The sequence below is a fragment of the Rutilus rutilus genome, assembly GCF_951802725.1.
Source record: "Rutilus rutilus genome assembly, chromosome: 15".
In the NCBI taxonomy this organism is placed as follows: domain Eukaryota; kingdom Metazoa; phylum Chordata; class Actinopteri; order Cypriniformes; family Leuciscidae; genus Rutilus; species Rutilus rutilus.
Window position 1 is genome coordinate 25993643 of NC_140220.1, and position 26253 is coordinate 26019895.

Genomic DNA, 26253 nt, shown 5'->3' on the forward strand with positions numbered 1-26253 from the left:
CTACGATGACAATTTTAGACCCCTCCATGATTTCCAAGTGGGAGAACTTGCAAAATAGCAGGGTGTTCAAATACTTATTTTCCTCACTGTATATGAATTAGGCACTTCTTAATGTCTCAAGGTCTTGGAAACATCACATCTCTGAGAAAGTTCAACAAAAATGGATAGCAACCAAATTGCTCTCCATCTTTGTCAAAATCCAGTTGCCAACTTTTTGACAGATTGTGATGGACACTATAATTTTAAAATGTCCTCCTATATCCAGGTTTTCCAAGACAGTGGGAATCCTTGTTCATAATTAAAAAGGAATAAATCAACAGTTGTTTAAGTTGTTTAACTAATTAAAGTAGGAATCATGCGGTTTAACTCATCTTTAATCTTGTTTTGTCTTATTTCAAAATAATTTCAACTCTTTGGAAATTTGCTGAGGCCCCCTGGTTGAGAACCACTGCTATAACGGACGGCCGTCACGAACATGTTGGAGAGCCGGCAGTGTCCGAACAGACCGCTGTCTGGAGGCCGCGCTGCCATCCATCACTGCCTTTTGCTCTGAATGATGTGGGAAAGTCTCAGTGGCAGGGAGAGCAATGTTCACAACTAGTGCTTTTGGCTTTTTTTTTTATCATTTTTTTTACTTTTGTGCCTTTCTCACAACCGTTGTCTTTACTTGATCACATTTCTTTTCGTATTTTTAGCTTTCAGTATTTATTCTTGATGTCTCTCTTATTTCGTTCCCTCCCCATCCCTTTCTCTGTCGTTGGCTCGTTCTCTTCTCGGGGGCCTTAGTTAGGCTGTAGGCTAGTGTGTACGGAGTCATGAGGAGTGGGTGTGATTTATCTCCCTCGGCCCTTGCGTAGCCCCCTCCACTCCGGCAGGCCCAAAGGAAAGAGCCGAGTTTGCTTGAACGTGGCTCGGTTTGCGAGGCCCCAGCATTAGCTGAAATAAACCCTCCTGCTGCTGGTGAAAAATGTCCTGTGATTGGCTAATTAATCAGTCAAAAGGGGAGCGTCGCGGCCTGTGACTTGAGGGACCCGAGCAGGCGACCGCTGAGGGCCCGCTGATAAATGGACTCCCTCCTGCTTCATACATCAGTGAAACTTAGTCATTTTTTACCACTGCTCTTTGCGTCAATGGTGGATCGCTAAGGCCTACACTTATATATTTCGTGTGAAACTCCATCTGTGTGTGTGTGGAATGCATTTCAGACAATCGTCTGATTTGGTCTGCGCCCTTTAAATTACTCCATAAATATTGTCTATTCAGCATAATGTCCACATTGAAGTTTTAGTTTCAATATTATCGTGCCCCAGATTGTTCAATTTGAAACTGCAAACAATAGACTTTCAGTTTGAAAATCCAATGATAAATTTGATATTTCTTGTGATTTTTAAATGATCATTTCTTTTTTTTTTTTATCAGTTATTTGTGCCTCTGCTATTTAATTTAGCCTAAAAGAGATGCATTGCTACCTGTTGCTGCAAGTCCCTTGCTTAAAATCCATTTTTTTTAGAATATATACACTACCGTTGAAAAGTTTGTGCTCAGTAAGATAATTTTTTTTTTTTTTTTTAAAGAAATTACTTCTAAAAATTTTATTGATCACAAGAGACAAAGACATTTACAATGTTTTCGAAATATTTCCAGTTCAAAGGAATGCTGTTCTTTTGAACTTTCTATTCATCAAAGAATCTTGAAATAAATGTAGCAGTTTCCACACAATTATGAAAATTCAGCTTTGCCATCACAGGAATAAATTATATTTGAATATATTAAAATAGAAAATTATTTTAAATTGTATTTCACAATTAAAAAACATAAAAAGAAAACATTAAAATATCTTCCCAATTTATTATTATTGTTGCTTTTTTTGTTTATTATTATTATTATTATTATTATTATTATTATTATTATTGTTGTTAGGAAATGGTTATGCATAACTTTAAGCAAATATTACATCTATACCTTTTTACTACACTCTTCCTACACAAATGTAAATATACTACATATGTAAGTACACAAACATTTTATTTAATTTTTTTAAATGATGACTGTAATGAACTGGGATTTCTTGTAAGTAAGCGAAAAGACGGTTCGCGTCTGTGGTTGTCTCCATGGTTCTGGTCAGGCATCTCCTCGCTCTGTGTTTCCAGGGGTTGGCGTGACCCCCTGTGGCCTCTCCCACTCCCACGGCAGCTCTAACACAAAGCCCTCAGGCTAGAGGGTGGTACCTGTAGCTGTTCTGAATCAGCCCACGCCCGTCCTCATGAAGGATCGCCAGCCAGTTGACTCGCCCGTTCCCCCGATGCCGCCACCTCACCAAATGAGGAGGAGAGGCTGCACCATTTGGCAGATGTGGTGAAGGGGCGAGAGGCAGCGATGTCATTGGCCGCATGGGAGTCGGCTGGTGGGCGGAGTTGAATACTGAAATGCTGCTGAGGATGCAAAAGTTGAGATCCAAATATGCCAGCAGGCTGATGGAGCTCCCATAACAAAACCGCTGAGTTTTATCCACATTTAATATATGATTACACAAATGATAACTTTTGGAAATTATACGATATTGATGAGAGCTTTGGAGAGGTCACTACTGACTATAAAGTCCCATTCAACATTTATTTGCTAGCAAATGTAATATTTGTATACAGATAATGTTTGCTGAAAGTTATGCATAACCAATTAATAATAATAATAATAAAACATCAGCAATAACAATAATAGTTTATATACATATATTTTTGAAAACTCAAATCATTACTTCATAAGATCATTAAATATTCAAGTACAATTTATATATTAGAATTTATAAAAATTCGAAAAGTTTGCGGTTGGAAATATTTTTTTAATTGGTTTGAAAGAAGTGTCTTATTCTCCAAGGCTGCATTTATTTGATCAGAAAGTACAGTAAAAACAGCAATACTGTGAAATATTTAAATGAACTATTTCTTTATTTTAATATATTTTAAAATGTAATTTATCCTTTTGGTCAAAGCTGAGTCTTCAGTGTCACGTGATCCTTCAGAAATCATTCTAATATGCTGATTTGCTGCTCAAGAAACATTTCTTATCAATATGGAAAACATTTGTGCTGCCTAATATTTGTGGAAACTGATACATTTCTCATACTTTGATGAACAAAGTTCAAAAGAGATCCCTATAATTTTCTGTCCTCTGTCTTTTCTCTCATTAAAGTAGCAAAATGCAAAAAAAAAAAAAGTGAAAAGCTTTAAACACATTATTGCACAATAAATTGCACAAGCCCACAATAGGACTGCATATTATGACTAGAAGATTTGTGCTCAGTCAGGACCATACAGCAGTGCAAACTGGCACGTTGCAACCATGTGGTCCAGCATGTTTAACTTCTCAACTAATGCGTTAACCGACGCCGGTGTTCAAAGGCATGTTTGTTTGGAAGCAGGAGAGCCCTAATATGTTCTCAGATAACATCTAATTGCCTCAAACAAAAGCGCAGCCTCCCTTACGCTGTTGACAGGGCTACAGAATAATAAAGAAACGGACCGAAATGACTGCTTGCAACATACCCTCCGGCAACTGGCTTTACGCCCATGCCAACCCACGGACATGTACAAATTAGTGTGAAAATAAAAACGGCATTAACTAAAAAGGGTAACTGAAGTGTCCAACTTTAGCAGTCATTGTTGGCCCAGGCAGGGCTGCCCTGGCATGGTGATTACAGTACGAACAGAGGAAGCTAACCACCCGACGCTCCTGAGAGCCACCACCACTGCTGTTTTCATGGGTCTCGGCTTGCATTTAATCACCGCCAGTTTAATCTAATAAATCACCGCAGGGCAGAGAATAAATGGTGTGTCCTCCATCTTGGGGCTGACACATCAGCTCCTTGGAGGGCACGGAAAGGCAAGCACTTTACATTGTAAAGCAAGCAGAGTTTAGTGATGATGCCCTATGCAGTGTGTTGTCGCCATTTGTTACTCATAAGTAATGAAGTCTAGGGTTGGTGGAGAGGTCTGCATCACGCTGGCTTACTGTTTGCATTAGGTCTACGTCTTTGTTATTCAAATGCCTCTTCATCACTTACACCTTCATTTACCATATTCATTCCGTTTCAGGGTTTTGTTTTTATTTTATATACATTGTTTTATGTTGCCTGTTGTACATTTAAATTGTATTAATAATTATAGAATTATTTGCAATATTATAATAATAATAATAATAATAACATACATCATGCAACCTAAAAGAATGTCTTTCGTGTATATCTGGTATGATGATGATGATGATAATATTTAAAGAATTTATTTCTTGTTGCCTTTTGTAAATTAAAATTGTATTAAGTAATTATGTTATTTATAATATTAATAATTTTATTATTATTATAACAATGTAACACATCATGCAACTTAAAAAAAATGCATTTTGTGTATGTGTAGTAGTAATAATAATAATAATAATACTAATAATAATAATGGCCATATCAATATTAATACAACTGTATTTATTATTATACCAAATTAACACACATCATGCAATCTAAAAAAAATGTCTTTGTATATCTGGTTTTATAATATCAATATTAATACAATTATTATTATTATTATTATTATAAGCAGCAATGTGCTTGTTTGTGTCCATCAATTTGTATTTCAACTTTTCATCCACTGCTATGAAGCCATTTTATGCAACATTTAAATATATATTTTTTTAAATTAGCAAGTTGTCTAAAGTTTTGTATGCACGATTTATAGTGCTGCCTTGTTAAAGAATTATGCCAAGCATACATTTAAAGTACTTAGACATGGATCAAAGGATGGCTTGTAATTGAACTATTTGCTTTGTTCTACTTCGTTACATTACATTCACATAATGTATTATATCATGATACATGTTAAAATGCTCATTAAACCATGCAAAGCTCTGTATTGCGTGGGTGCCACCTGTTTTTCTGTCCGCCTACGTGAATGGTATGAAGGATGGCGCGGCGGGTCCTTTCCCCTCATCAGGGAGGGACAGCTGGGTAATCTGGGTCCCGATCCATAAGCCCAGGCCACCACCAAATTTATAATAGTGGCAGGACAATGAGAACCCGCTCGCACAATCAGCCCTCTTCCCAATATCGTCTCGATATTATCCATCGGCCTGCGAGCGTAATGGGCTGTGATCCATTTTGTTTAGAATATAGTTTAACTTGGAGCCCTCAAAGGGGAGTAAATTATCCTCAAATGCTTCCATCCTCAAAAATCGGGGGGATAAGAGAAAAAACAGTGCTGATGTCTTTTGGGGGGAAATAAATCCCCTGAATGAAGATTGATTGATCATTCAACTCCAGCTTTTCACCATGCTTAAATTTAATTCAGTTTTCTACATTTGATGCTACACCAAGAGCTGAATCAGTTATTCATTTAGTCTGGCACAATCATGTACTTTTTTAAAAGTTTTCAAAGATTATCTAAATAAGCAAAACGGGGATTATAATTGCAAAAATATGACAATTTTAAGTCTGGTTTGCAAGACTTAAAGACTTAAAGATTTTATAATGATAGCACTAACAAATACTAACAAATTGTGAACTTTCCTATACCCTGCTTGTACTGCATGTCCACACTATTTATGTTTAACTTCATGTATTGTTTGATGGTCTAACATCCTCAGCTGGGATTATTGTAAGAGAATTACAAAATATCTGTACTAGAAATAATCATAACTTTATATATAGCACAGTATTATTGTACCATATTGCAGTCTTTAATCCCTGGACACTAGAAGTTCTCATTGCTGACGCAGCATTTGCAGTGCTAAACTAGCGTAGTCAGAGTGCCGTGTCTCTATGCTGGGAGGAATATTACTTTTGTATTATAAATTAGGGACTCTCTGACATAGCACAGAGTGGGACAAATTAGTTGCAGTTTTCAGCAGCAAATCCAAGAGTGTGTCACGATTTGGGTTTGTGAAACACATTCCGGAGGCATTTTGACAAAGAAAATTTTTTTTTCACCGTCCCTGGCTGCTATAGACTGTCTGCTGCAATGTGTTGGCGTCAGCGGCGATGTCTTGTTCTACGGTTTCCTCATCGCGGCCTTTTGAATGTCCCGACGCCCCCTTCCAAGTCCAGCCCCACTGCCGCACCGCCCCCACCCCTCCAGCCGGAGCAGGAAAGAGCCCGTAGCTCCTGCTGCAGGGCCCTTATCTGAACGCTGCACACAGTTCGGGGAACGCATCCTCTTCCTGGGGCCTCCCATCTGCCAGGAGGAGAGAAAGAACGAGGGGAATGTGGAGGCAGAAGAAGCCAGAGAGTGTCTGAGAACATACGGGGGCCATTTTTGTTGTTTACACCCTCATTAGGACGTCCAAGCAGAGTCATGAAACCTGGACTTGCGTTATCTCCATGTCAGCCTTCCTGCTGGCTTGTTTGTTTGTGTGCGTCTGCACGTATGTGCTTGCATGTGTGTGGTATAACCCAATCCGTGCTCAGCACTGTTGAGGGAATGCTACCAGCAGCACTTCTCTCGGCACATTAGAGAGATAAGCCTAATGGAGGTCCCCAGGCGGTGAGACGTCGCACCACACACACACACACACACACACACTCTCGCCACCTCTCCGATGAAGAGGATTTCCCCACTCGCTCCATCTCTCTTCCTCTTCTCCTTCTCCTCCTCCCTCGTTCTTTCTCTCCGGAGAGTAATTTCACAGTTGGCTCCAAAATGCCCCCCAGTCGTTTCTCTAAGTCCCTGCTACATGCTGTCAGCCACATCTCCTCTGATGACCACTTTTGGTCCCCTTAAACCAGAAATATAGATTTTATTTTATTTATTTTTTTGGGAGGGAAAAGTGAGACTTCTGTTTTAATGAGCCTACATCTGCAGTTCTCCAGTCTCCCTCTGGGTGACTTCCAACTTTTGAAGAGCCTGTGGTAGCGACTTGTAGTCACGATGACCACTGTCCTGCAGAGTTTAGCTCCAACCCTGATGAAAACTCATCTGCCTGTACCTTTCTAGCAATCCTGAACTTTTTTAAAATGAAAATGTAAAAATAAATAGGCAATCGTAAAATGCATTTTGCAAATAAGCAACATTTTAACTGCATTTTAAAGGGGTGGTTGATTATGATTTCACTTTTTTAACTTTAGTTAGTCTGTAATGTTGCTGTTTGAGAATGAACAACATCTGCAAAGTTATAATGCTCAAAGTTCAAAGCAAAGGGAGATATTTGCTTTTAAAGAAATCACTTTTTAAGGACTACAACAAACAGCTGGTAGGGACTACACGACATTCCTTCAGGGTTAGTAACATCACCAACCCTAAAATTTACATAAACCCCGCCCCCTGAATGCGATTTGTAGATTATCAAGACAGAATATGCTAATCAATGACTAGAAGATAACTACACATAAGCTACATAAATTCATCAACTAACCATTCAGAAACGTCCTGTTGCATTCTACATGTTGTCACTTCTTGAGTCTTGTCTCCATCGTTGTCTCAATCTGATTTGAACATAAAAGGCTACAAGTTTTTTAAATTTTCAGTGCATGTCTATGTGAGTTCAAGCTCTTCAAGCTCCGCCCTCTGTGCTGGGAGCAGCAGCTCATTTGCATTTAAAGGAACAGACACAAAACGGTGCGTTTTTGCTCACCCTCAAAAATGGACAATTTTAACATGCTATATAAAAATATCTGTGGGGTATTTTGAGCTAAAACTTCACATACACACTCTGGAGACAACAGAGACTTATTTGACATCTTGTGAAAAGAGCATTATACCACCCCTTTAATAATTACATCACTGAAATTAATTAAATCGCATGATTTCATAAAAATAGTAATATAATAATAATAATAATTTCCTTGCAATTACAATGAGTGCTGTATTTATTTTGAACCATAGAGATATTTGTGGGCATTCTGTAGGTTGACGCTTGAATTTAGGATGAACTACGATTTTATACGGAGAGATGCATTTATGAACCATTTTTGTGCATACAGATGTTTTATAAATCATTCATAGGCAAGGCAAGTTTATTTATATAGCACATTTCATACACTATGGCAATTCAAAGTCCTTTACACAGAAATGAATTAAAATAATCACAAAATCGAAAATTAAAACAGTTATGAAAGGCAGTTTTACTCTGAGATTTTCCCATGGTGATTACACACCGTCTTCATAGGAACATTTCCAAAACTATCTTGTTCATGTTGACATTATATCCTCATATTTATAAATTAGGCCCCTAAAATGGATGTTTTAGATAAGGGAGTTTTGATGATGTCTGTCTTGGCTAGTATCTTAGTAAACATAGTCGGTTATGTCTTAAGTAAACGTAACCAGTCGAGAAAGACAACAAATGTGCAACATTATCAGTATATTGGATCTGTGTATTGTCTTGAAATGACAGCCTAATATTCCCGCTGCTGTCCTTGTTTTTAATGTTAATCAAACAACAAAAGAACTGCAGTCTCACTGCTCTTGACTGAATAACTTTTGTAAATTTAATAAGGATTAATCTATTTTTAATGCATACAGTGAAGACTACGCAGTGTTATTTACATTTGTTTACTTGATTACATTTTTGTACCTAATCTGTATCGAACTACTGTCAGATCTACCTGAAAGGACTTTTTAATTTGTATCTTTGTTCTAGTTATTGCTTGTTTCTTCATTTGTTCCTTATTTTATTACAGACTTTTTACATTTACATTTTACATGGAATGCAAGAACAAAGTCTGGCAAGTGAAATAAAATAATTACTAGCCAATGGCGACGGTTGCATTACTTCTGTTACGTCGTGTCTTTTAAAAATTCATATAACAATATGATAATAACAATAGTTATAATTATTATTGTAATGTTTTGCCATTTTTCACTCTCTGTATATAGAATGCTTTTAACCTCTTTAGAATTGTAGGTAGTCCATATGTATTTTGTTGTTTCTTTGCTATACAAAACCTTTGCAAACAGTTTTTCTTTTTTTATCCGGTCCCTCCATACATCTTTTGAAAAATGCCGTTTTCACCACCGTCTCTGGCGTAATGTACAGCACCGGCGTGGTTTAGCGCAGGCTTCAGAGTGGGTATTCTTCACTGCAAATCATTATGCATTGAGGAGGCCATTAGCAAAATGAAGACGAATGGGAGAGAGAGTCACCGTGATAAAGTATTGGAGGACGACAGTTTAATCTAAAATGTTCCTCTGTGGTCTTTCAACATAGTCACTATGTCTTGCTATCGTTTGCCTGTCGTGATTAAGCTGTGTTATGCTAGAAAACTCTCACTCATCAGACAAGTTTTTCAAGAATCAGTTGTTTAATCCAGCCATTTACACAGTGACCTGGAGATACGCCTCCTTTTAAACTGTTTCTTCTTTATAGATGTGCTGGTGAATATTATACAACATACAAAATATGAAGGAATTAACAGAATCGAATTCTTGATAGATTGAGAGGAAATGTATTTCTCTTTAGACATTAAAAAAAATTCTCTAAAAATGAAGCTAAGAGTTTTTTGTAAATGTCTCTAAGCAGATACTTCATACGCAGTTCTGTGTTGTCATGAGATACTTGGGACAAGTCTCAGCATGACAGGAGTTTGATTGACAACAGTTAATGTGACACGTACATGGGTGTGTACATCATGTTACTTTTAAATTAATTGAAGTGGGTTGTCCTGTTCCTTCCTGACTGACAAGTCACCCCCTCACTGCTTGATGCGATCATTTCATCAGTTTGTTCCACTTGCACATTGCATTCTTTGTCTGATCTTTAGAATATTACTGTTATTTTTACAAAATTTAATAACTCGTGCCACGAGATCTCGCAACATATATTGCCATGATGGGGTTTGAGGGTGAAACTAGCATAGATTCAGAATCACTGATCACATGACCAGAGTAAGATGAGATGAATGACAAGACCATGGTGGATGATTCGTTGCGCAACAGAGCCTAGCCTAGGTCAGAGAGCTGCTTCTGAAACGTGCTGCGGCCTGGATGGTATAAACACAAGCATTGACTAGAGTGGCCGCGATCAGCTCCGGTAGCTGCGTCGGAGCCGTAATGCTCCGAAGATGTGTGCAGTGTTAATAAGGGGTAAGCGTCTGATAAATGTACCACCGCTCCCTATACACAGAGTATGTGCGATCGCGAAAGTAAAACGCAAGTTCTCTGATGCGCGCAAAAACAGGCTACATACAGTAGTCTTTCTCCCAATATCAAACCAATCTTGGGATGGGCTGTGCAGTGTGCACCTCTTAACTCTGGTCTCTCTTTTGGTCTCTGTTTGCACTTTGAATATTGAGAACAGTACTTTGATTATGGTTGCACTTATTGTTTGCACTTAAGACTAAGAAAAAAAACTTGTTATTTTTATTTATGCTGTATTATAATTTGTAGAAAGGAGGTCACACACAGCCTCAATCAGAAGTTTTGGAAGCTCATAATTCATGTACAGTAAGGTCTGAAGAGACTCATCATACAGGAGAGAAGCCAGTCAGTTGAGTTTGTGGCAAAACCTTTTATAGTGCTTGTTGATTTTTGTCTTTCAATGCATTTGATAATTCATACTCAGAAAGTAGAACGGAAATGACATTCATTACAAGATGATTAGTTAAAACATTTCAAAATGCACCTGCAGATAATTTTTGTAGTCATGAATTTTGTCATTGAGGATTTCTTAAAAATACTGTTCAAAAATATTGCCTTGTTCTCGTGAAACCAATCTTGTCTTGTCTCGTGAGCCAAGTGTCTCGTCACCCCAAAATAACAATATACATTATAATTGTATTATACAGTTTTTATTAGGGGTGGTTAATCTGTCTGATTTCCCGATTTGATTCGATTACGATTATTGAAGTCCCGATTCGATTACAGTCGATTTTCGATTATTAACGATTCTCGATTAGCGATTATTGATTTTCCAGTTCACAACAGTAAACGAAAATACACTACAAAGTGATTGCAGTATTAAAAAAAGTCAGCTGCTGAATTACTTAACTCTTTTATTGAGTAACAACTCAAAGCACTTTCTGTGTCATGTAGTTATAACTTCAGAATTATTTGTATGTAGCTTATGTTCTGTAGAACACAGAAATGAATACATCACATTGTGTTGTGACTCATCAAGTTGAACTAAACAATAACAAATAAATGAAAGGCTTATTTCCTTTAGGAAGTAGATCAGAACCAACATACTGTAGAAACTGGACAATTTTCTTCTAGAAAGACAAGGTGTTCAGCTAAAGATATTAAATAGCAGTCCCAAACTAGCTTTTGTTAATACAATGTTGGTATGAGCCACCACAGTATTTTACAAATATAAAAAATAACACAAAGTGAAAATAAAGTGGCATTTTGGGGTTAATATTGAAACGACAGTTACCATGGTGAATACACAATACTAACAAGAACTGTTAATGAAACATGGAAACTGCTCCTGGTGAATAGAATGAAAATCATACCTGCATGCAAATCCTTCTCAGCTAACACACGACGTACCAGTAACGTGATTTATTGGTATTTTACTTTTATTTCATGACTTACTAATTTACAACGTAACAACGTTGCATGCTCGTAGTTTCCTTTGCACTTTATATACAGTGAAGCGATACACGGCGCGCGCCTCCGCATTTGCGCGTGCAACTGAAGAGTGTGCGCTATGAGTACAGTAACGGCTGACAGGACAGGAACGTCCGTTTTTCTGAGGTGAAATACTTTTTATTTCAGCGTACACATACGTCACTGCCTGGTAGTTCCTATATTGTGCTGGGTTTTCTGAAGTAGTTGTGATTCGCCTCTCATAACATAACATGCTCTAAATGCAGGCAGAGTGGATTTTTATTTTTTTATTTATTTTTTTTTAATAAAAAATCGATTTTTGAAAATTTAATAATCGATTCATACTCGTCCATAACATACTCGCGATTAATCAATAATCGATTTTTTTCACCACCCCTAGTTTTTATACAGTAAAAATATCATATACTATATTATCACATAATTATACATACATACATACATACATACATACATACATACATACATACATACATACATAAATAAATAAATAAATAAATAAATAAATAAATAAATAAATAAATAAATAAATAAATAAATAAATAAATAAATATGTGTGTGTGTGTTTTGTATTAGGCATTAAGTCATTTTTCATTACAATAAATTATAATAATTTGTGTACAGTTTGTTTCAATAATTTTTATATTTTATTAATATTTGAAAAAGATAGATAGATACTCATATTTATCTCATATCTCTCATATTTGCCCATTTCTTTCATTCAGGGAAGCAGTGGACCTGACTCTCAGGAAGAGCGAGAAGAAGACAGTGACACAGTACCTAATCCAAACCCAGAGGAGCAACTAAATACAGTGACCAGCACACTGACCATGCAAGAGTACTTTGCCCAGCGGATGGCCAAGATCAAGAAGGCTCACGGAACATGTGACCCAGCCGTCAGCAGCAACACACCATCTCCACTGGCTACATCTGCCTCCATGGAGGACTCCCCAAACACCAGTGATATGGAACAGTCCAAAAAGAAGAAAAGGAAGAAAAAGGACAGGGAGAGGGATCAAGATGGCACAGTGGAAAAGATAGAGGAAGATGCTCTGACCTCAGTAACAGGAGGGAGTGTTGAAGAGCCTAGTTACCCACAGAAAAAGAAAAAGAACAAGAGCAAGAGGAAACGAGAGGAGAGGGAGGAGGATGGGGCTGAAATGTGCAGCGCCCCTACAGTAACGGATGGTGCCACTGAAGAAGAGGTGCCCAAAAAAGGGAAGAAAAAAACATCTGAGGTTCATACAGATAAACATAAAACGGTAGAAATTGAGAATACGGACTCTAAAGTTTCAGATAAAAAGAAAAGGAGAGAACAGGATGAAGAGGAGGGAGCGATTGACAATGTAATGCCCAAAAAGAACAAGAAAAAACAGAAAAAATGATTTTGTACAACTGACTGCTCTTGAAACTATTGGCTTTTTGATATCATGATTTTAATATTGAGATCATCAAAATTAATGGCAATGAAGCCCATGAATTTAAATTCATATTTGGTTTGTATCTTCATACTTAAACTAAATCAAAACACATTAAAAACATGAGTCAACTGAAAGTGAAGTTGTGTGTTTATATGTAACAGATTTTTTGTTGTTGTCAGGTTTCCAGAAAGTAGCATTATGCTTTCTACAAGACCAATATGGGCCATAGGAGTATGCCATAGTATTTATACTATATATATCTGTTATATGGAAAGAAAATGAACCTCATTGGTTCTTGTTGAAGCTCAAACGTGCTGCGTAACACGAGAATGAACCTCATTGGTTCTTGTTGAAGTTCAAACGTGCTGTGTAACACGAGAATGAACCTCATTGGTTCTTGTTGAAGTTCAAACGTGCTGTGTAACACGAGAATGAACCTCATTGGTTCTTGTTGAAGTTCAAACGTGCTGCGTAACACGAGAATGAACCTCATTGGTTCTTGTTGAAGTTCAAACGTGCTGTGTAACACGAGAATGAACCTCATTGGTTCTTGCTGAAGCTCAAACGTGCTGCGTAACACGAGAATGAACCTCATTGGTTCTTGTTGAAGTTCAAACGTGCTGTGTAACACGAGAATGAACCTCATTGGTTCTTGCTGAAGTTCAAACGTGCTGCGTAACACGAGAATGAACTTCATTGGTTCTTGCTGAAGCTCAAACGTGCTGCGTAACACGAGAATGAACCTCATTGGTTCTTGTTGAAGTTCAAACGTGCTGTGTAACACGAGAATGAACCTCATTGGTTCTTGCTGAAGCTCAAACGTGCTGCGTAACACGAGAATGAACCTCATTGGTTCTTGTTGAAGTTCAAACGTGCTGTGTAACACGAGAATGAACCTCATTGGTTCTTGCTGAAGTTCAAACGTGCTGCGTAACACGAGAATGAACCTCATTGGTTCTTGCTGAAGCTCAAACATGCTGCGTAACACGAGAATGAACTTCATTGGTTCTTGCTGAAGCTCAAACGTGCTGTGTAACACGAGAATGAACTTCATTGGTTCTTGCTGAAGCTCAAACGTGCTGCGTAACACGAGAATTAACCTCATTGGTTCTTGCTGAAGTTCAAACGTGCTGTGTAACACGAGAATGAACCTCATTGGTTCTTGCTGAAGTTCAAACGTGCTGCGTAACACGAGAATGAACCTCATTGGTTCTTGCTGAAGCTCAAACATGCTGCGTAACACGAGAATGAACTTCATTGGTTCTTGCTGAAGCTCAAACGTGCTGTGTAACACGAGAATTAACCTCATTGGTTCTTGCTGAAGTTCAAACGTGCTGTGTAACACGAGAATGAACCTCATTGGTTCTTGCTGAAGTTCAAACGTGCTGCGTAACACGAGAATGAACCTCATTGGTTCTTGCTGAAGCTCAAACGTGCTGCGTAACACGAGAATTAACCTCATTGGTTCTTGCTGAAGCTCAAACGTGCTGCGTAACACGAGAATGAACCTCATTGGTTCTTGCTGAAGCTCAACCATGCTGCGTAACACGAGAATGAACTTCATTGGTTCTTGCTGAAGCTCAAACGTGCTGCGTAACACGAGAATTAACCTCATTGGTTCTTGCTGAAGTTCAAACGTGCTGTGTAACACGAGAATGAACCTCATTGGTTCTTGCTGAAGTTCAAACGTGCTGCGTAACACGAGAATGAACCTCATTGGTTCTTGCTGAAGCTCAAACGTGCTGCGTAACACGAGAATGAACCTCATTGGTTCTTGCTGAAGTTCAAACGTGCTGCGTAACACGAGAATGAACCTCATTGGTTCTTGCTGAAGCTCAAACATGCTGCGTAACACGAGAATGAACCTCATTGGTTCTTGCTGAAGCTCAAACGTGCTGTGTAACACGAGAATTAACCTCATTGGTTCTTGCTGAAGTTCAAACGTGCTGCGTAACACGAGAATGAACCTCATTGGTTCTTGCTGAAGCTCAAACGTGCTGCGTAACACGAGAATGAACCTCATTGGTTCTTGCTGAAGCTCAAACATGCTGCGTAACACGAGAATTAACCTCATTGGTTCTTGCTGAAGCTCAAACGTGCTGCGTAACACGAGAATTAACCTCATTGGTTCTTGCTGAAGCTCAAACATGCTGCGTAACACGAGAATGAACCTCATTGGTTCTTGCTGAAGCTCAAACATGCTGCGTAACACGAGAATGAACTTCATTGGTTCTTGCTGAAGCTCAAACGTGCTGCGTAACACGAGAATTAACCTCATTGGTTCTTGCTGAAGTTCAAACGTGCTGCGTAACACGAGAATGAACCTCATTGGTTCTTGCTGAAGTTCAAACGTGCTGCGTAACACGAGAATGAACCTCATTGGTTCTTGCTGAAGCTCAAACGTGCTGCGTAACACGAGAATTAACCTCATTGGTTCTTGCTGAAGTTCAAACGTGCTGCGTAACACGAGAATGAACCTCATTGGTTCTTGCTGAAGCTCAAACGTGCTGCGTTACACGAGAATGAACCTCATTGGTTCTTGCTGAAGCTCAAACGTGCTGCGTAACACGAGAATGAACCTCATTGGTTCACACGTCAAGTAAACATGCTTTAGCTTCTGTTTATCACAAGTGATGAGTGAGTTGATGAATGTTTATATGTGAAAATTTCACATGATTTCATTTCAATGATGTTTATCATTTTTATGATAAAAAATATCTTCATTAGATCTTCATTCATCAACTATCCCTTAAGTTTTTAATACTTTTTCTTGTAAGTATGGTTAATTATTTCTCTTTCAGTATGAGTTAACATTATGCAGACTTTTTGTAATGTTTTGAGAAACTTATATTTATTAATAATGTTTCAAATGCCACCTCTATAAGTTAATTCATATAATTTTTGTTCTATTTAAAGTTTTTTTTTTTTTTTATGTGGTCCATGGTGGAAGAAAGAGTAATTTCCCAGAAATAGTTGAAAATGGAAACAAATGTGTATAATCAAAAGATTAAAAAAATTTAGACAAATATTTCTTTGGAAACAATGTTGTTGTTTTGTTGTTTTGCTGAATGGCAAATGGGTTTTATATTTGGCTGTTAATCATTATGCAAGCATTTAACTTTTTGACTAAATATTTGTGACAAAATGGAAAAAAAGTATTCTACATTATGGGATAAATACGGGCATAATTTGTCAATATCAATGATGTAGCTTTGTCATCATTTATGTTGGACTAATTGAATTCATGTGAAATAGGGAAAATCCAAATTCTGACCCATGTCCTAAATTCTGAGTTCCACCCAACTAGTTAATATACTGATCATAAATAGTATGATATTAATACTGGGCACATGTACATTGAAATGACTAAAAATGGTCAAAACAAATCTGTTGTTTTTATTTTGCCACATCCTTGTAAAGCTTTTTCAGGCATCATCCTGTGTGGTATTAAAGCTTTGTTAGAAATAGCTTATTTATAGTGTATTGTGAAATTTGTGGCAGGTGGTGACTGTCACCTCGAATCTCCATTACGCTTGAAAAATCACTTCTTCACATGCACAACTTATGCAATGTTGACAAACCAGCTCTGTGAATATTGCTTGTACAAATTGCGTAAAGTTGTCTGCCCGTTCCCTCCTTTTACCCCCTTTAAAACATTTGTATAAGATGACGGCTGAAGAGCGCTTTATTGTTTCGGTGACGAAATAAGTCATTCCCATTCAAGTTAATCAGTTTTTTTCTTTTTTAGATAAAAAATATTTTTGTTAATTAATGTCTTGATTCGAATCTAGCTTGATTCATCTTTATCTTCTCTGAAATAACTTGACCAGCCCAACATGTCAGCAGTGTTTACTGTCAGTGTGATTAATACAAATAGACAGTTTTGGGACATGGATCATGGGACTTAATTTTAATCTCACCTATTATGCACGTATCCTTAATGATGACGCTAAACAAACACTTCTTCCTTTTTTTTGAAGCGCGTGATGAATTGTACGACCCTGCTTTTCTTTGTCACGCTAATGTGTGGTTTTGAGGTCTTTTCATAATGATAATGTTGTCTATTGTGCTGAGCTTATCCAATGTATGTTAAGTATATATGACTTAAGTCTTGAGATGGTGCGGAGTAACTGGCAGCAAATACGATGCTTTTGTTTAAAATCCTAATGACCTTGTCACACGGTCAATATTGATCCTCTGAAAATCTGCCATACCAAAGGATGTCCTGTTTTATCAGATTAATCAGATCCAATGGCATCCAACGTTTTCCCGCGCTGTTTGTTCACCTGTGGGCATCTGTCAAGAATGAATTAAAGAGACTTGAGCAAAGTAACATTTTCAAGAATACGCCGTTTTTGAGAGAATAGCAGAAACCCCAGCAAGATAATCTTGTTTGGAGTCTGAGTGGGCGTATGGAGCAAAAAGAGGGAAAAGGAAACAGACAGCTTATGTTACTCCGAACAATAATTGTAGAATCTGCCTAACAGCAATAGCTTAGTTTGTTTACATGTCTTGACTGCTGCTATAAATGGCATCTGCTCCTGAGGTAAATCTGAAAGCATCGCCAAACCCGTTTATGATGATCAAATAATAGAGCTACATCCTACCTATTCCCACGGTCCATGTCCAGAATCTTTTGAGGTGCTTGTCAAAAGGAGAGGGATAAGAAGATGGACATTGTTTCAGTTGTTCTTTAAAAAAAAACATATAAAGGGCAGATTAAATCCTTAAATTGGAATAGGAGGATCATCACATTTTGCTTATTTTGCCTTCTAGCAAAGGATAAATGAGCTTTTAAATATACTTATTTAAATAAAGTGGTCCAGTGACATAACTTGTCCCACAATAGGGGTAAGCTGTGTCATGTTAAATTTATAAGGGGGGCCAGCGAAACTGAAAATATTTCTGTTAACTGAATGAAAATGTTTGCCATGCATAATTTTGCAAAACTTTATAAACAAGTTAATAAATGTAATCAGGAAAAGGTTTTTATTTAGTAAATTGTAGGCCTAACAACTGATTACAAATTACATGACGAAAATTGTAGTTCGTAACGGAATCTAGATTTCTCGGTTTAGGTAATGTATTCTCACTCATTTTTGATTACTTTTAGATACCATTTGACCTAACTCGTTTATCACATTGATTTGAATGGGATTATTGTGTACCATATTGATATTTCTTTTTTTTTTTTTAAAGGGGAAAGAATGTTTTTTTCCATTCTTTGTTTTCAACAACATGAAATGCTTTAAGCATTGTGCCAGGGCTTCCCCAAACTGGGGTTAATGAAAGAACTGCAGGGGGGTACAAATGTAGAATTAAAATGAATAAAATATTTGAAAAAATAAAACAATTGAACAATACAAATATTAATATTTTGCATGTCAATGTAACCATTATTCGACATCAGAGAGCTGTGAACATGCAAATGTGCTGTTCAATTATTGAAAAATTGAAAAACCTCGGGTCTCCAAGTAAATATTTTAGGTCATAGAGGTTTGTCTGACAAAAATGTTTGTGAATCCCTGCATTACATGACGAAACAATAATAAATATGAAAATGGCAATGATATTACACATTTAAAGTTTTGTTTGAAATATTTTTGTCCAGATCAATAATTATCGAAGGTCACTGTATATGATGAAGACAGTGTTTCACAGCTATATATCAAGTAACTTGCATAATTATTTATCGCATATTTTAAAGGTGTGTTTGTCCCCAAATTTAGAAGCATCACAAATGTATTTACATGACATTTACATGGCCATTCTGTGAATATATTCAAAGCTAAACAGCATGACATACAATCTTATTTTTTTAGAAAGAAAAAATGTAAAGTGTGGATAGAAGAATTAAGAAAAATCAATAAATTATAGTTTAATGCCATTGTGTGAAAAATGCAATAATGTAATCCGTAAAAAAGTTTCTGATTTGATTATCAGCATTTTAAAATGTAATAAGGTCTGAATGCAAGTAATACATCTGATTACGTAATCCAGATTACATGTAATCAGTTACTACCAGCACTGTTAGCCGATTGACTGACACACTTTACCCCATGATTACCATTTAGAAAAAATGCTTCATTTAATATTTTATGGCCAAAAAAAAGAAAATGGATTTACAAAGAAGGATCATGTAACTGAAGACTAAAGTAATGACTGCTGAAAAAAAAATACGTTTTGCCATCACAGGAATAAATAACTTTTCCAAATATATAAAAAAAAAGAACGACTTGTTTTAAATTGGATCAACATTTCAGAATTTTACTGTATTTTTGATCAAATTGGTGAGCAGCCGCAGTGAGATGTTCAAAAAAATGAAATCCTACCGACCCCAAATTTGTACATGGCCCTTTGAAAATATGGTAATGTGAAAAAAATTATGGACTGTTTTTTAGATTAAGGGGGCATTACAGTTTAGCCTCTAAAACATCTTATCCATAAGATCTTTCCTTCATGCTGTGGAAATACAAACCGGAAGACTGAACATAATAAGCTCATTGATGAAAAGGGGCGGAGCTACATCAGGGTCCAAATATAATGGTCCAAACCCTGCACTCATCATAGACGGATACACTCGACACAAAGCAGACACGTCTGCGTTTCCCCAAACGTTAATCAAATGAAACGTGAAATAATGCCTCAAAATCCAGACCCGTAAAGATTTTTAGTGATCGGCACAAATGAGTGAACAGTTTGCACCTCACACCCAAACATGCAGGTATGACGAGGAGAGCAGTGTAGTGTCATATTCTGTTGTAATGGTTTTTTTTGCAATCTGGGGCATCAAGCTCCTCTTCCTGTTCCTGCAAGGAATGAGTCCCACATTTTAATGGTGTTCATCCTCTGCTTGTCCGCTGCACTGGAACCTACCACGAGCTCTCAAACACTGGAGCAAAGTCAAACATGGGATCGGTTTCTCTGTTCAGATTCTCTTAAGTAGAGCATTGGTTTATTCTGAACTCTTTCCGGCAGCTTTCATGAACTACCTGTCAACAGGATCCCCACCTTCTGATGTTGACAATCTAGCTAGAATCCCTCAAGCTAGAAGTATGAGGATCTGAACTACCTGAGGTGTGAATCATTGAGCACAACGACCGGTTTTGATGAGTAAGATGATGTAGATCAAGTACGGGGAAATCTGTTGTGTCACGCTTGTGACGCTGTTGAATAACAGTTTCCTCCAGCAGGAATGAATAATGAGACTAGATGTAAAACACATCATGATTTCTGAAGAATGGCTTCATGGATGTATGCAGACGGCCCCATCAAAACTAAATATAGCAATCTATTTAAATCAACATTTAAACACCACCATTGCGATCTTTTAAAATCTATGCACAATTGACGACATAATCTTAGAAACAGTCCTTTGTAGCAAAGGGGGAAACCAGTGTTGGTTACCACACTTTTTATTTGCTTAATATCTCTAGTGGAACAAACGGTAAGATAAGCCTTAAATTGCACCTAGTTGGTGAAAACATTCACGACAAAATGTGTCTTTTAAAAAAAAATCAGTGCCAGCCAATCCCAACATGCATTTATTGTTAATTATTCGAATTTTATATCCAAATGCCAAATAACCCCACTCACACTCTCTCGAGCCTGGCATCATCATTTATTGCATGCTTCCAAATTTTAAATCAAAAATCATAAAACGGATAATCCCGGTCCTGGCCTCTGATTGCTATTTTTTAATGCAGGTTGTGCCTAATACACCATTTAGCCGTGACCATTCACAATATAGCATGGCCTCTTGTGCCTTATTGGTTAAATCACTTATTTTTTAAATAGCTTCCTACATCCACATTTTATAACAACTTCAGCTGGATGTGTGAATTTTCGATTTGACATTGAAAAATTAAGGAATTGTCCTTACTTTATTTTACAGTGTCCTTACATGTACTTTACCATATTAATAAATTATGCATAATTACATGAGACTAACCCTCAACCAAACCCTAATCCTACCTTAACCCATATAGTAGCCTAAGTGTTGTTAATTAATATTACTCAGTACTTAATAATTACACTGTAACAATGCCACCTTAAAATAAAGTGTAAGTGAGAATTTTTAATCATTTCATGTCTTGATAATATCATTGTGGATCAAGACAACAAACATTCAGATATAACAACACGCAATTATGAACTAGAAATTATCCCTGACATAAGTCCTACACATAAATGTTTCAAATTGAACCAAAACGTTATATATATGTATGTATGTATGTATGTGTATGTATGTATCAAAAGCCTCTAGAAGCCACCTTTGTCAAAAATTAGATAATAATATTGAGTTAATGCTCTCCGCACATACGTTCATCAAATACTTTAACTTCAAACTCACTAAATCCCAGCCTCAGCCCATTCAGAAATGCCGGTACTTGAAACTTATAGCCTACATAGGAGCCTGATAAAAATGATAATATTAAACAAAAACTTTAGACGGACTTAGAGGCTTTTGCATCTGAAGTCGTCATACAGATAATGCATGAAAAATAAAAACATACAGGCTACAGTAGGCCTATATGAAGCCTACTGGTGCTTTGAACCAATACCTTGATCTGAAGAACCTTGTGACATCAGGAACTTTTTTAATCTCCAAAGAACCAGTAAAATTGTTCTTGATATTGAGAAAGTGATTTGCTGAACTTAAGAACCATTGAAGAACCTGCAATTAGTAGGGTTTATCCAACCAAACAAGCCCCTTATCTTATAAGATAAACCAGAAGCAAAAAAGTTAGTTAGTAGTCAATTGCCATCACTCAGATTCGCGACCTCCATTTCTCAAAGCAGTGATTTGCCTTCTCAGCTCTGATGACATATCCCGTAACACTCTCACTGGGCCCATATTTATAACCTGTTAGCAGAGCACACAGATAACTCACGAAATACGCTATCTTTCACAACATCCAGTCGCTCTGACTGGGATATTTTATTTAAACAAAACAGGCACAATCACTATCACTTATTAGGTCACATGACATAGGGGTATACCTTGCAGTGTGATTGCCTGTCTCACGAACATAACAAAACTGGGAAAACTAATACAGCATAATATATTTTTATACGTTTTAACAATTATATTCTCTTATTTGTCTGTTGAATAATTGTTATGAAGTGTCTACTACATTGACTGAAAACGGGCAACAGCCTTATCCATCACTAGCATCAAAATAACGTGTCATGAAAACAAACCCAACCAACAGCTAATGACGTGATTTAGTAGTAAAGCTGTTGAAATATTTTTGTCACCTCGTTTTTTCCTCACCGTCGTTGGTCTCAGGTTGCAGTCAAGGAGGAGCTGAGATCCTCCCGTGGGCCTGTGCTGGAAGCTGCTCCTCACATATAAAGCGCTTCCCAATGCCGGAGGAAACAGTGAATCACACAGCTTCAGAGGAGGGAGTCGATCTCTCTCACAGTGCTCTTCAACCACCAGCTGCTCAGTCAAATTCATCTCTTACTGCGCCTTTACTTTGATTTAGATTCAAAACGGAGAGAACATCTCTAGGTCACATTCGCGCCAGAGAAACAAAGTTTGAATTAAAGGGGAAGGTGAAGTTTTGAGAGCGCACATGGCTGCTTTGATAAGCGCGTATTCGTCCTGGCCGGAGAGCTTTGAGTGCTCTGCGGGAAACGCGGACGTACCTGACGGACACACCTCTCACAGAGCTCCCGCGGACAAGGTGTCGGAGCCGCGCATCAGGAGACCCATGAACGCCTTCATGGTGTGGGCCAAAGACGAGCGCAAGAGACTCGCAGTGCAGAACCCAGACCTCCACAACGCCGAGCTCAGCAAGATGCTGGGTAAGACATTATCATTATTATTTGTCTAATAATTACTATTAATATCAACATCTCATTATTATTATTATTATTATTATTAAAGGAGATTGTCACTGCATGGCAAGTTTTCGAGACTTCATTGTGAGACTTCATTCTCTGTTGCACAGTTGTTTTGTGCATTGATTACATAAAGTGTGATGTTTTATCCCTTCTAATTGTAGCTAACTGTAGCTAATAATTGTAAACTAATTGTAGACATAAGTTAAAATACTTTTTGGTAGCGGAAAGCACACAGAAAGCGTTGATCTGTCCGAAACGGACCTGAATTGAAAATAAACTGAAACAAAACCGAAATAAATAAAGCAGTCACAGTGAGATGCGGCACATTTTTAGATTGTATTTAATTAAATTTAGATCAAGGGCACATTTATCATTTCACAAGTGTGGGAGATTTTTTTCCCCAAACATAAACAGCATACTAGGCCTTTATAAATCTGTAAAAATAATTTGTTTGTAAAACAAAAAACAAAACACTTAATACACATATATATGTAGAGAGAGAGTAGGCCTATATAAAATGTAAAAATTATGTCAATACTTAACAATAATTAGTAAAATAATGTAGAATAATTAAATATATAAATAATTCATTCATTTGAAATAAGTCTGATCTTCAGGTTTGCATAAGAAATAAAACAAAAATGAAAAACCTCATTGGATAATTAATAAGAAGTTTTGTAACTATAATTTGTAATTTTTACTACTACACATTTTGTTCTCTATACTGCCCTGGTTTTAAAACACTTTCAAGTATTTTTAAAAACTAAAAATGATGAACTCAATATAATTACTGCCAATATTGGAATTCAAACGTTATAAAATTAATGCCAAGCAACAAATAATGTACCGTTAAAAAGTAAGTTAAATACCGTGGTGTACATTTTTTTTTTTGTAACTGACATTATAAACAATTATAGTTGATGAATATTTGTATTATTTCTTTTGAAATATTCAAAAATGCTTATAAAGACATTAAACTAGCTCTGTCTGCTGCAGAATATAAGCAGACAGACTAAATGTGGCTTTAAAGACCATGCTTATAATGAACCATGTAATTATGTTGTGTTGGTGCTAATGTGATTGTCAAGCTATTAGTTTGTAATTGGTCAATCTCAAAAACTCCAAATAGATCCTTTAAAAAAACATAATTGAGTCTAATGTGTCCGTTCTTTTTTTTTTTCTCCAACAGGAAAGTCATGGAAAGCTTTAACTCCACCGCAGAAGAGACCGTACGTGGAGGAAGCGGAGCGTCTGAGGGTTCAGCACATGCAGGACTACCCCAATTATAAGTACCGTCCCCGTAGGAAGAAGCAGCTGAAGCGCATTTGTAAACGCGTGGACCCCGGCTTCCTCCTGACCACCCTCGGTCCGGAAAACTCCCTCCCGGATCCTCGCTGCTGTCACCCCCTGGATAAAGACGACGAGAGCGGTGTGAGTGGCGGCTTCGGTTCTCCGAGCGCAGCTCTACCCGGCGTCAGGGTCTTCAGAGACCCCGCCAGTTCCAACAGCAGCTTCGATACGTACCCGTACGGCTTGCCCACGCCACCTGAGATGTCGCCTCTGGACGCCGTGGATCATGAACACCAGTCCTACTACTCGTCCTCCAGCTCAGTCTCCACCAGCTCCTGCTCGTCTTCCGCCTCTTGCCCAGACGACAGGCGTCCCACGCCGGCGCACATGAGCAGTCCACCCCCTTACCATCCCGATTACTCCCAGCAGGCACCTCTGCACTGTGGTCACATCCAGATGTCCCACCAGGGAAGTGGGGCGACCTTTATCCCAGCACATCCACTGTCCTATTACAGCCCTTCGTTCCAACAGGTTCAGATCCACCATGGGCACCAGGGGCACCTCGGCCAGCTTTCACCCCCTCCAGAACAGGGGCACCTGGAGGGTCTGGACCAGCTGAGCCAGGCTGAATTGCTGGGTGAGGTCGACCGAGATGAGTTCGACCAGTACCTAAATTCCACCAGTTATCACCCTGAGCAGGGTGGGATGACAGTCACGGGACACATCCAGGTAACGCCGGCTTCCGTTTGCTCGAGCAGCGCTACGGAAACCAGTCTCATCTCCGTATTGGCCGATGCCACGGCAGCCTACTATAACAACTACAGCATTTCATAAACGCCAAAACAGGGACAATTGACACAGACAGAGACTGTGGGCTCGACGTGGGTCAGCAATATGACTGGCAGGTGAAAGGGGGGCTGTGGAGGGAGCGGAAAAGAGAAGCTACAGGAAGTCAAAGGACACCTCAGGGATGCATAGATTAAAAAATAAACTGAAGTTCATTCCCATCTTTGTTTCCAAAAGGAGAACGGAAGTAAAAAAAAAAAGAAAAAAAGAAATTGGACAAACAGAAATGCTCTCATATCTTGCCACAAAAGCATGTACATATGCGATGAAGCTTATTTATATATCGAATTGCTTTGCATTAAAGCTTATTGTATTGTTTTTTTTTTCAGTCCAGATATATTCAGTTGTTTTGTTTTTTTAAACCTCAATTGTTTTACCTCAAAAATTATTTAAGTGAGGCTGGTCTCTTCCTTCATAAGACATCATTTTGAAGGAAATGTTGCCTTTTCTTTTCCCTTTACATTCATTAAAAAAAAAATTATATGTATACTCATAAACAGTTCAAAGAATAATAATAATAATGAATACTATTGTATGCCGATTTAGGTTTGCCATATTAATTTAATTCAAATAAAATTTTGAGTTTATACATTTAGCGTTCTCATTTGATGTCCACACAGATGTCAATAACAAGCGGAGTAACGTAGCTCATTATTGATGTTTGTTGAACACCATTCTTGATGATGAGGTCTTTTGATGAATTGCATTGTGTTTGCCCATATAAGTACAACACAGTGATTCTGTTTGTAGGTCTGGATTTGAGAAAAAATGTTGCAGATGCTCATCATTTTGTGATATATTAAGTGAATGTTCTGAGGTCCCATCTGAATTAGATGCGGCTAAATAAAAACACAATATAAATACAGGAAAAAAGACTCTTGCTTTTGTAATTACAGGTAGATCAAGGTTTTTTTTTTGGGGGGGGGGGGGGGGGGGGTGTCTCTGCTAGTAGTAGTAAGTAAACTGCTTTTTTTTCAGTGTAACTATTAGTATTCAGCTCTTTTTTAGTTTCATTATTATGATAGTGATAGTATGACAGGATATAAAAAGCTTTATGAAAGTTAATTTTTTTTTGCATTTGTAATTATTATTTATCATTAGTGAGTATAGAAACTGATTTATGGAAAGTTACAGAATACTAATAACTGTTCATGGATATTTGTCCACAGATATTTCTTAGAAATATTTTATTTATAGCTCAACATTTATGTTTGCAGTATTTTTGGAGCTTTTTTCCATGCATTTTTTAGGACCGTTTGAGGTCCTTTCAAGAAGCTGACCTGTAATTTCTCTGTGCT

At 37.5% G+C, this 26253-nt stretch overlaps 2 protein-coding genes across 2 annotated transcripts in view; both read left to right on the plus strand.

Annotated features, from left to right (window-relative positions):
* Positions 1-13098, plus strand: part of pinx1 (PIN2 (TERF1) interacting telomerase inhibitor 1) — a 29122-nt gene extending 16024 nt beyond the window's left edge. Inside the window, exon 7 of the mRNA XM_084433362.1 lies at positions 12272-13098. Coding sequence (XP_084289488.1) covers positions 12272-12931 — 660 coding nt within the window. The 3' untranslated portion in view covers positions 12932-13098. The remainder of the gene's footprint in view (positions 1-12271) is intronic.
* Positions 13099-22345: 9247 nt separating this feature from the next.
* On the plus strand, positions 22346-25167 carry sox7 (SRY-box transcription factor 7). The gene is made up of 2 exons (XM_084431679.1): positions 22346-22780; positions 24009-25167. The coding sequence occupies exons 1-2, from the start codon at positions 22549-22551 to the stop codon at positions 24941-24943; spliced, it is 1167 nt and encodes a 388-aa protein (XP_084287805.1). The 5' UTR covers positions 22346-22548; the 3' UTR covers positions 24944-25167.
* Positions 25168-26253: the final 1086 nt, after the last annotated feature.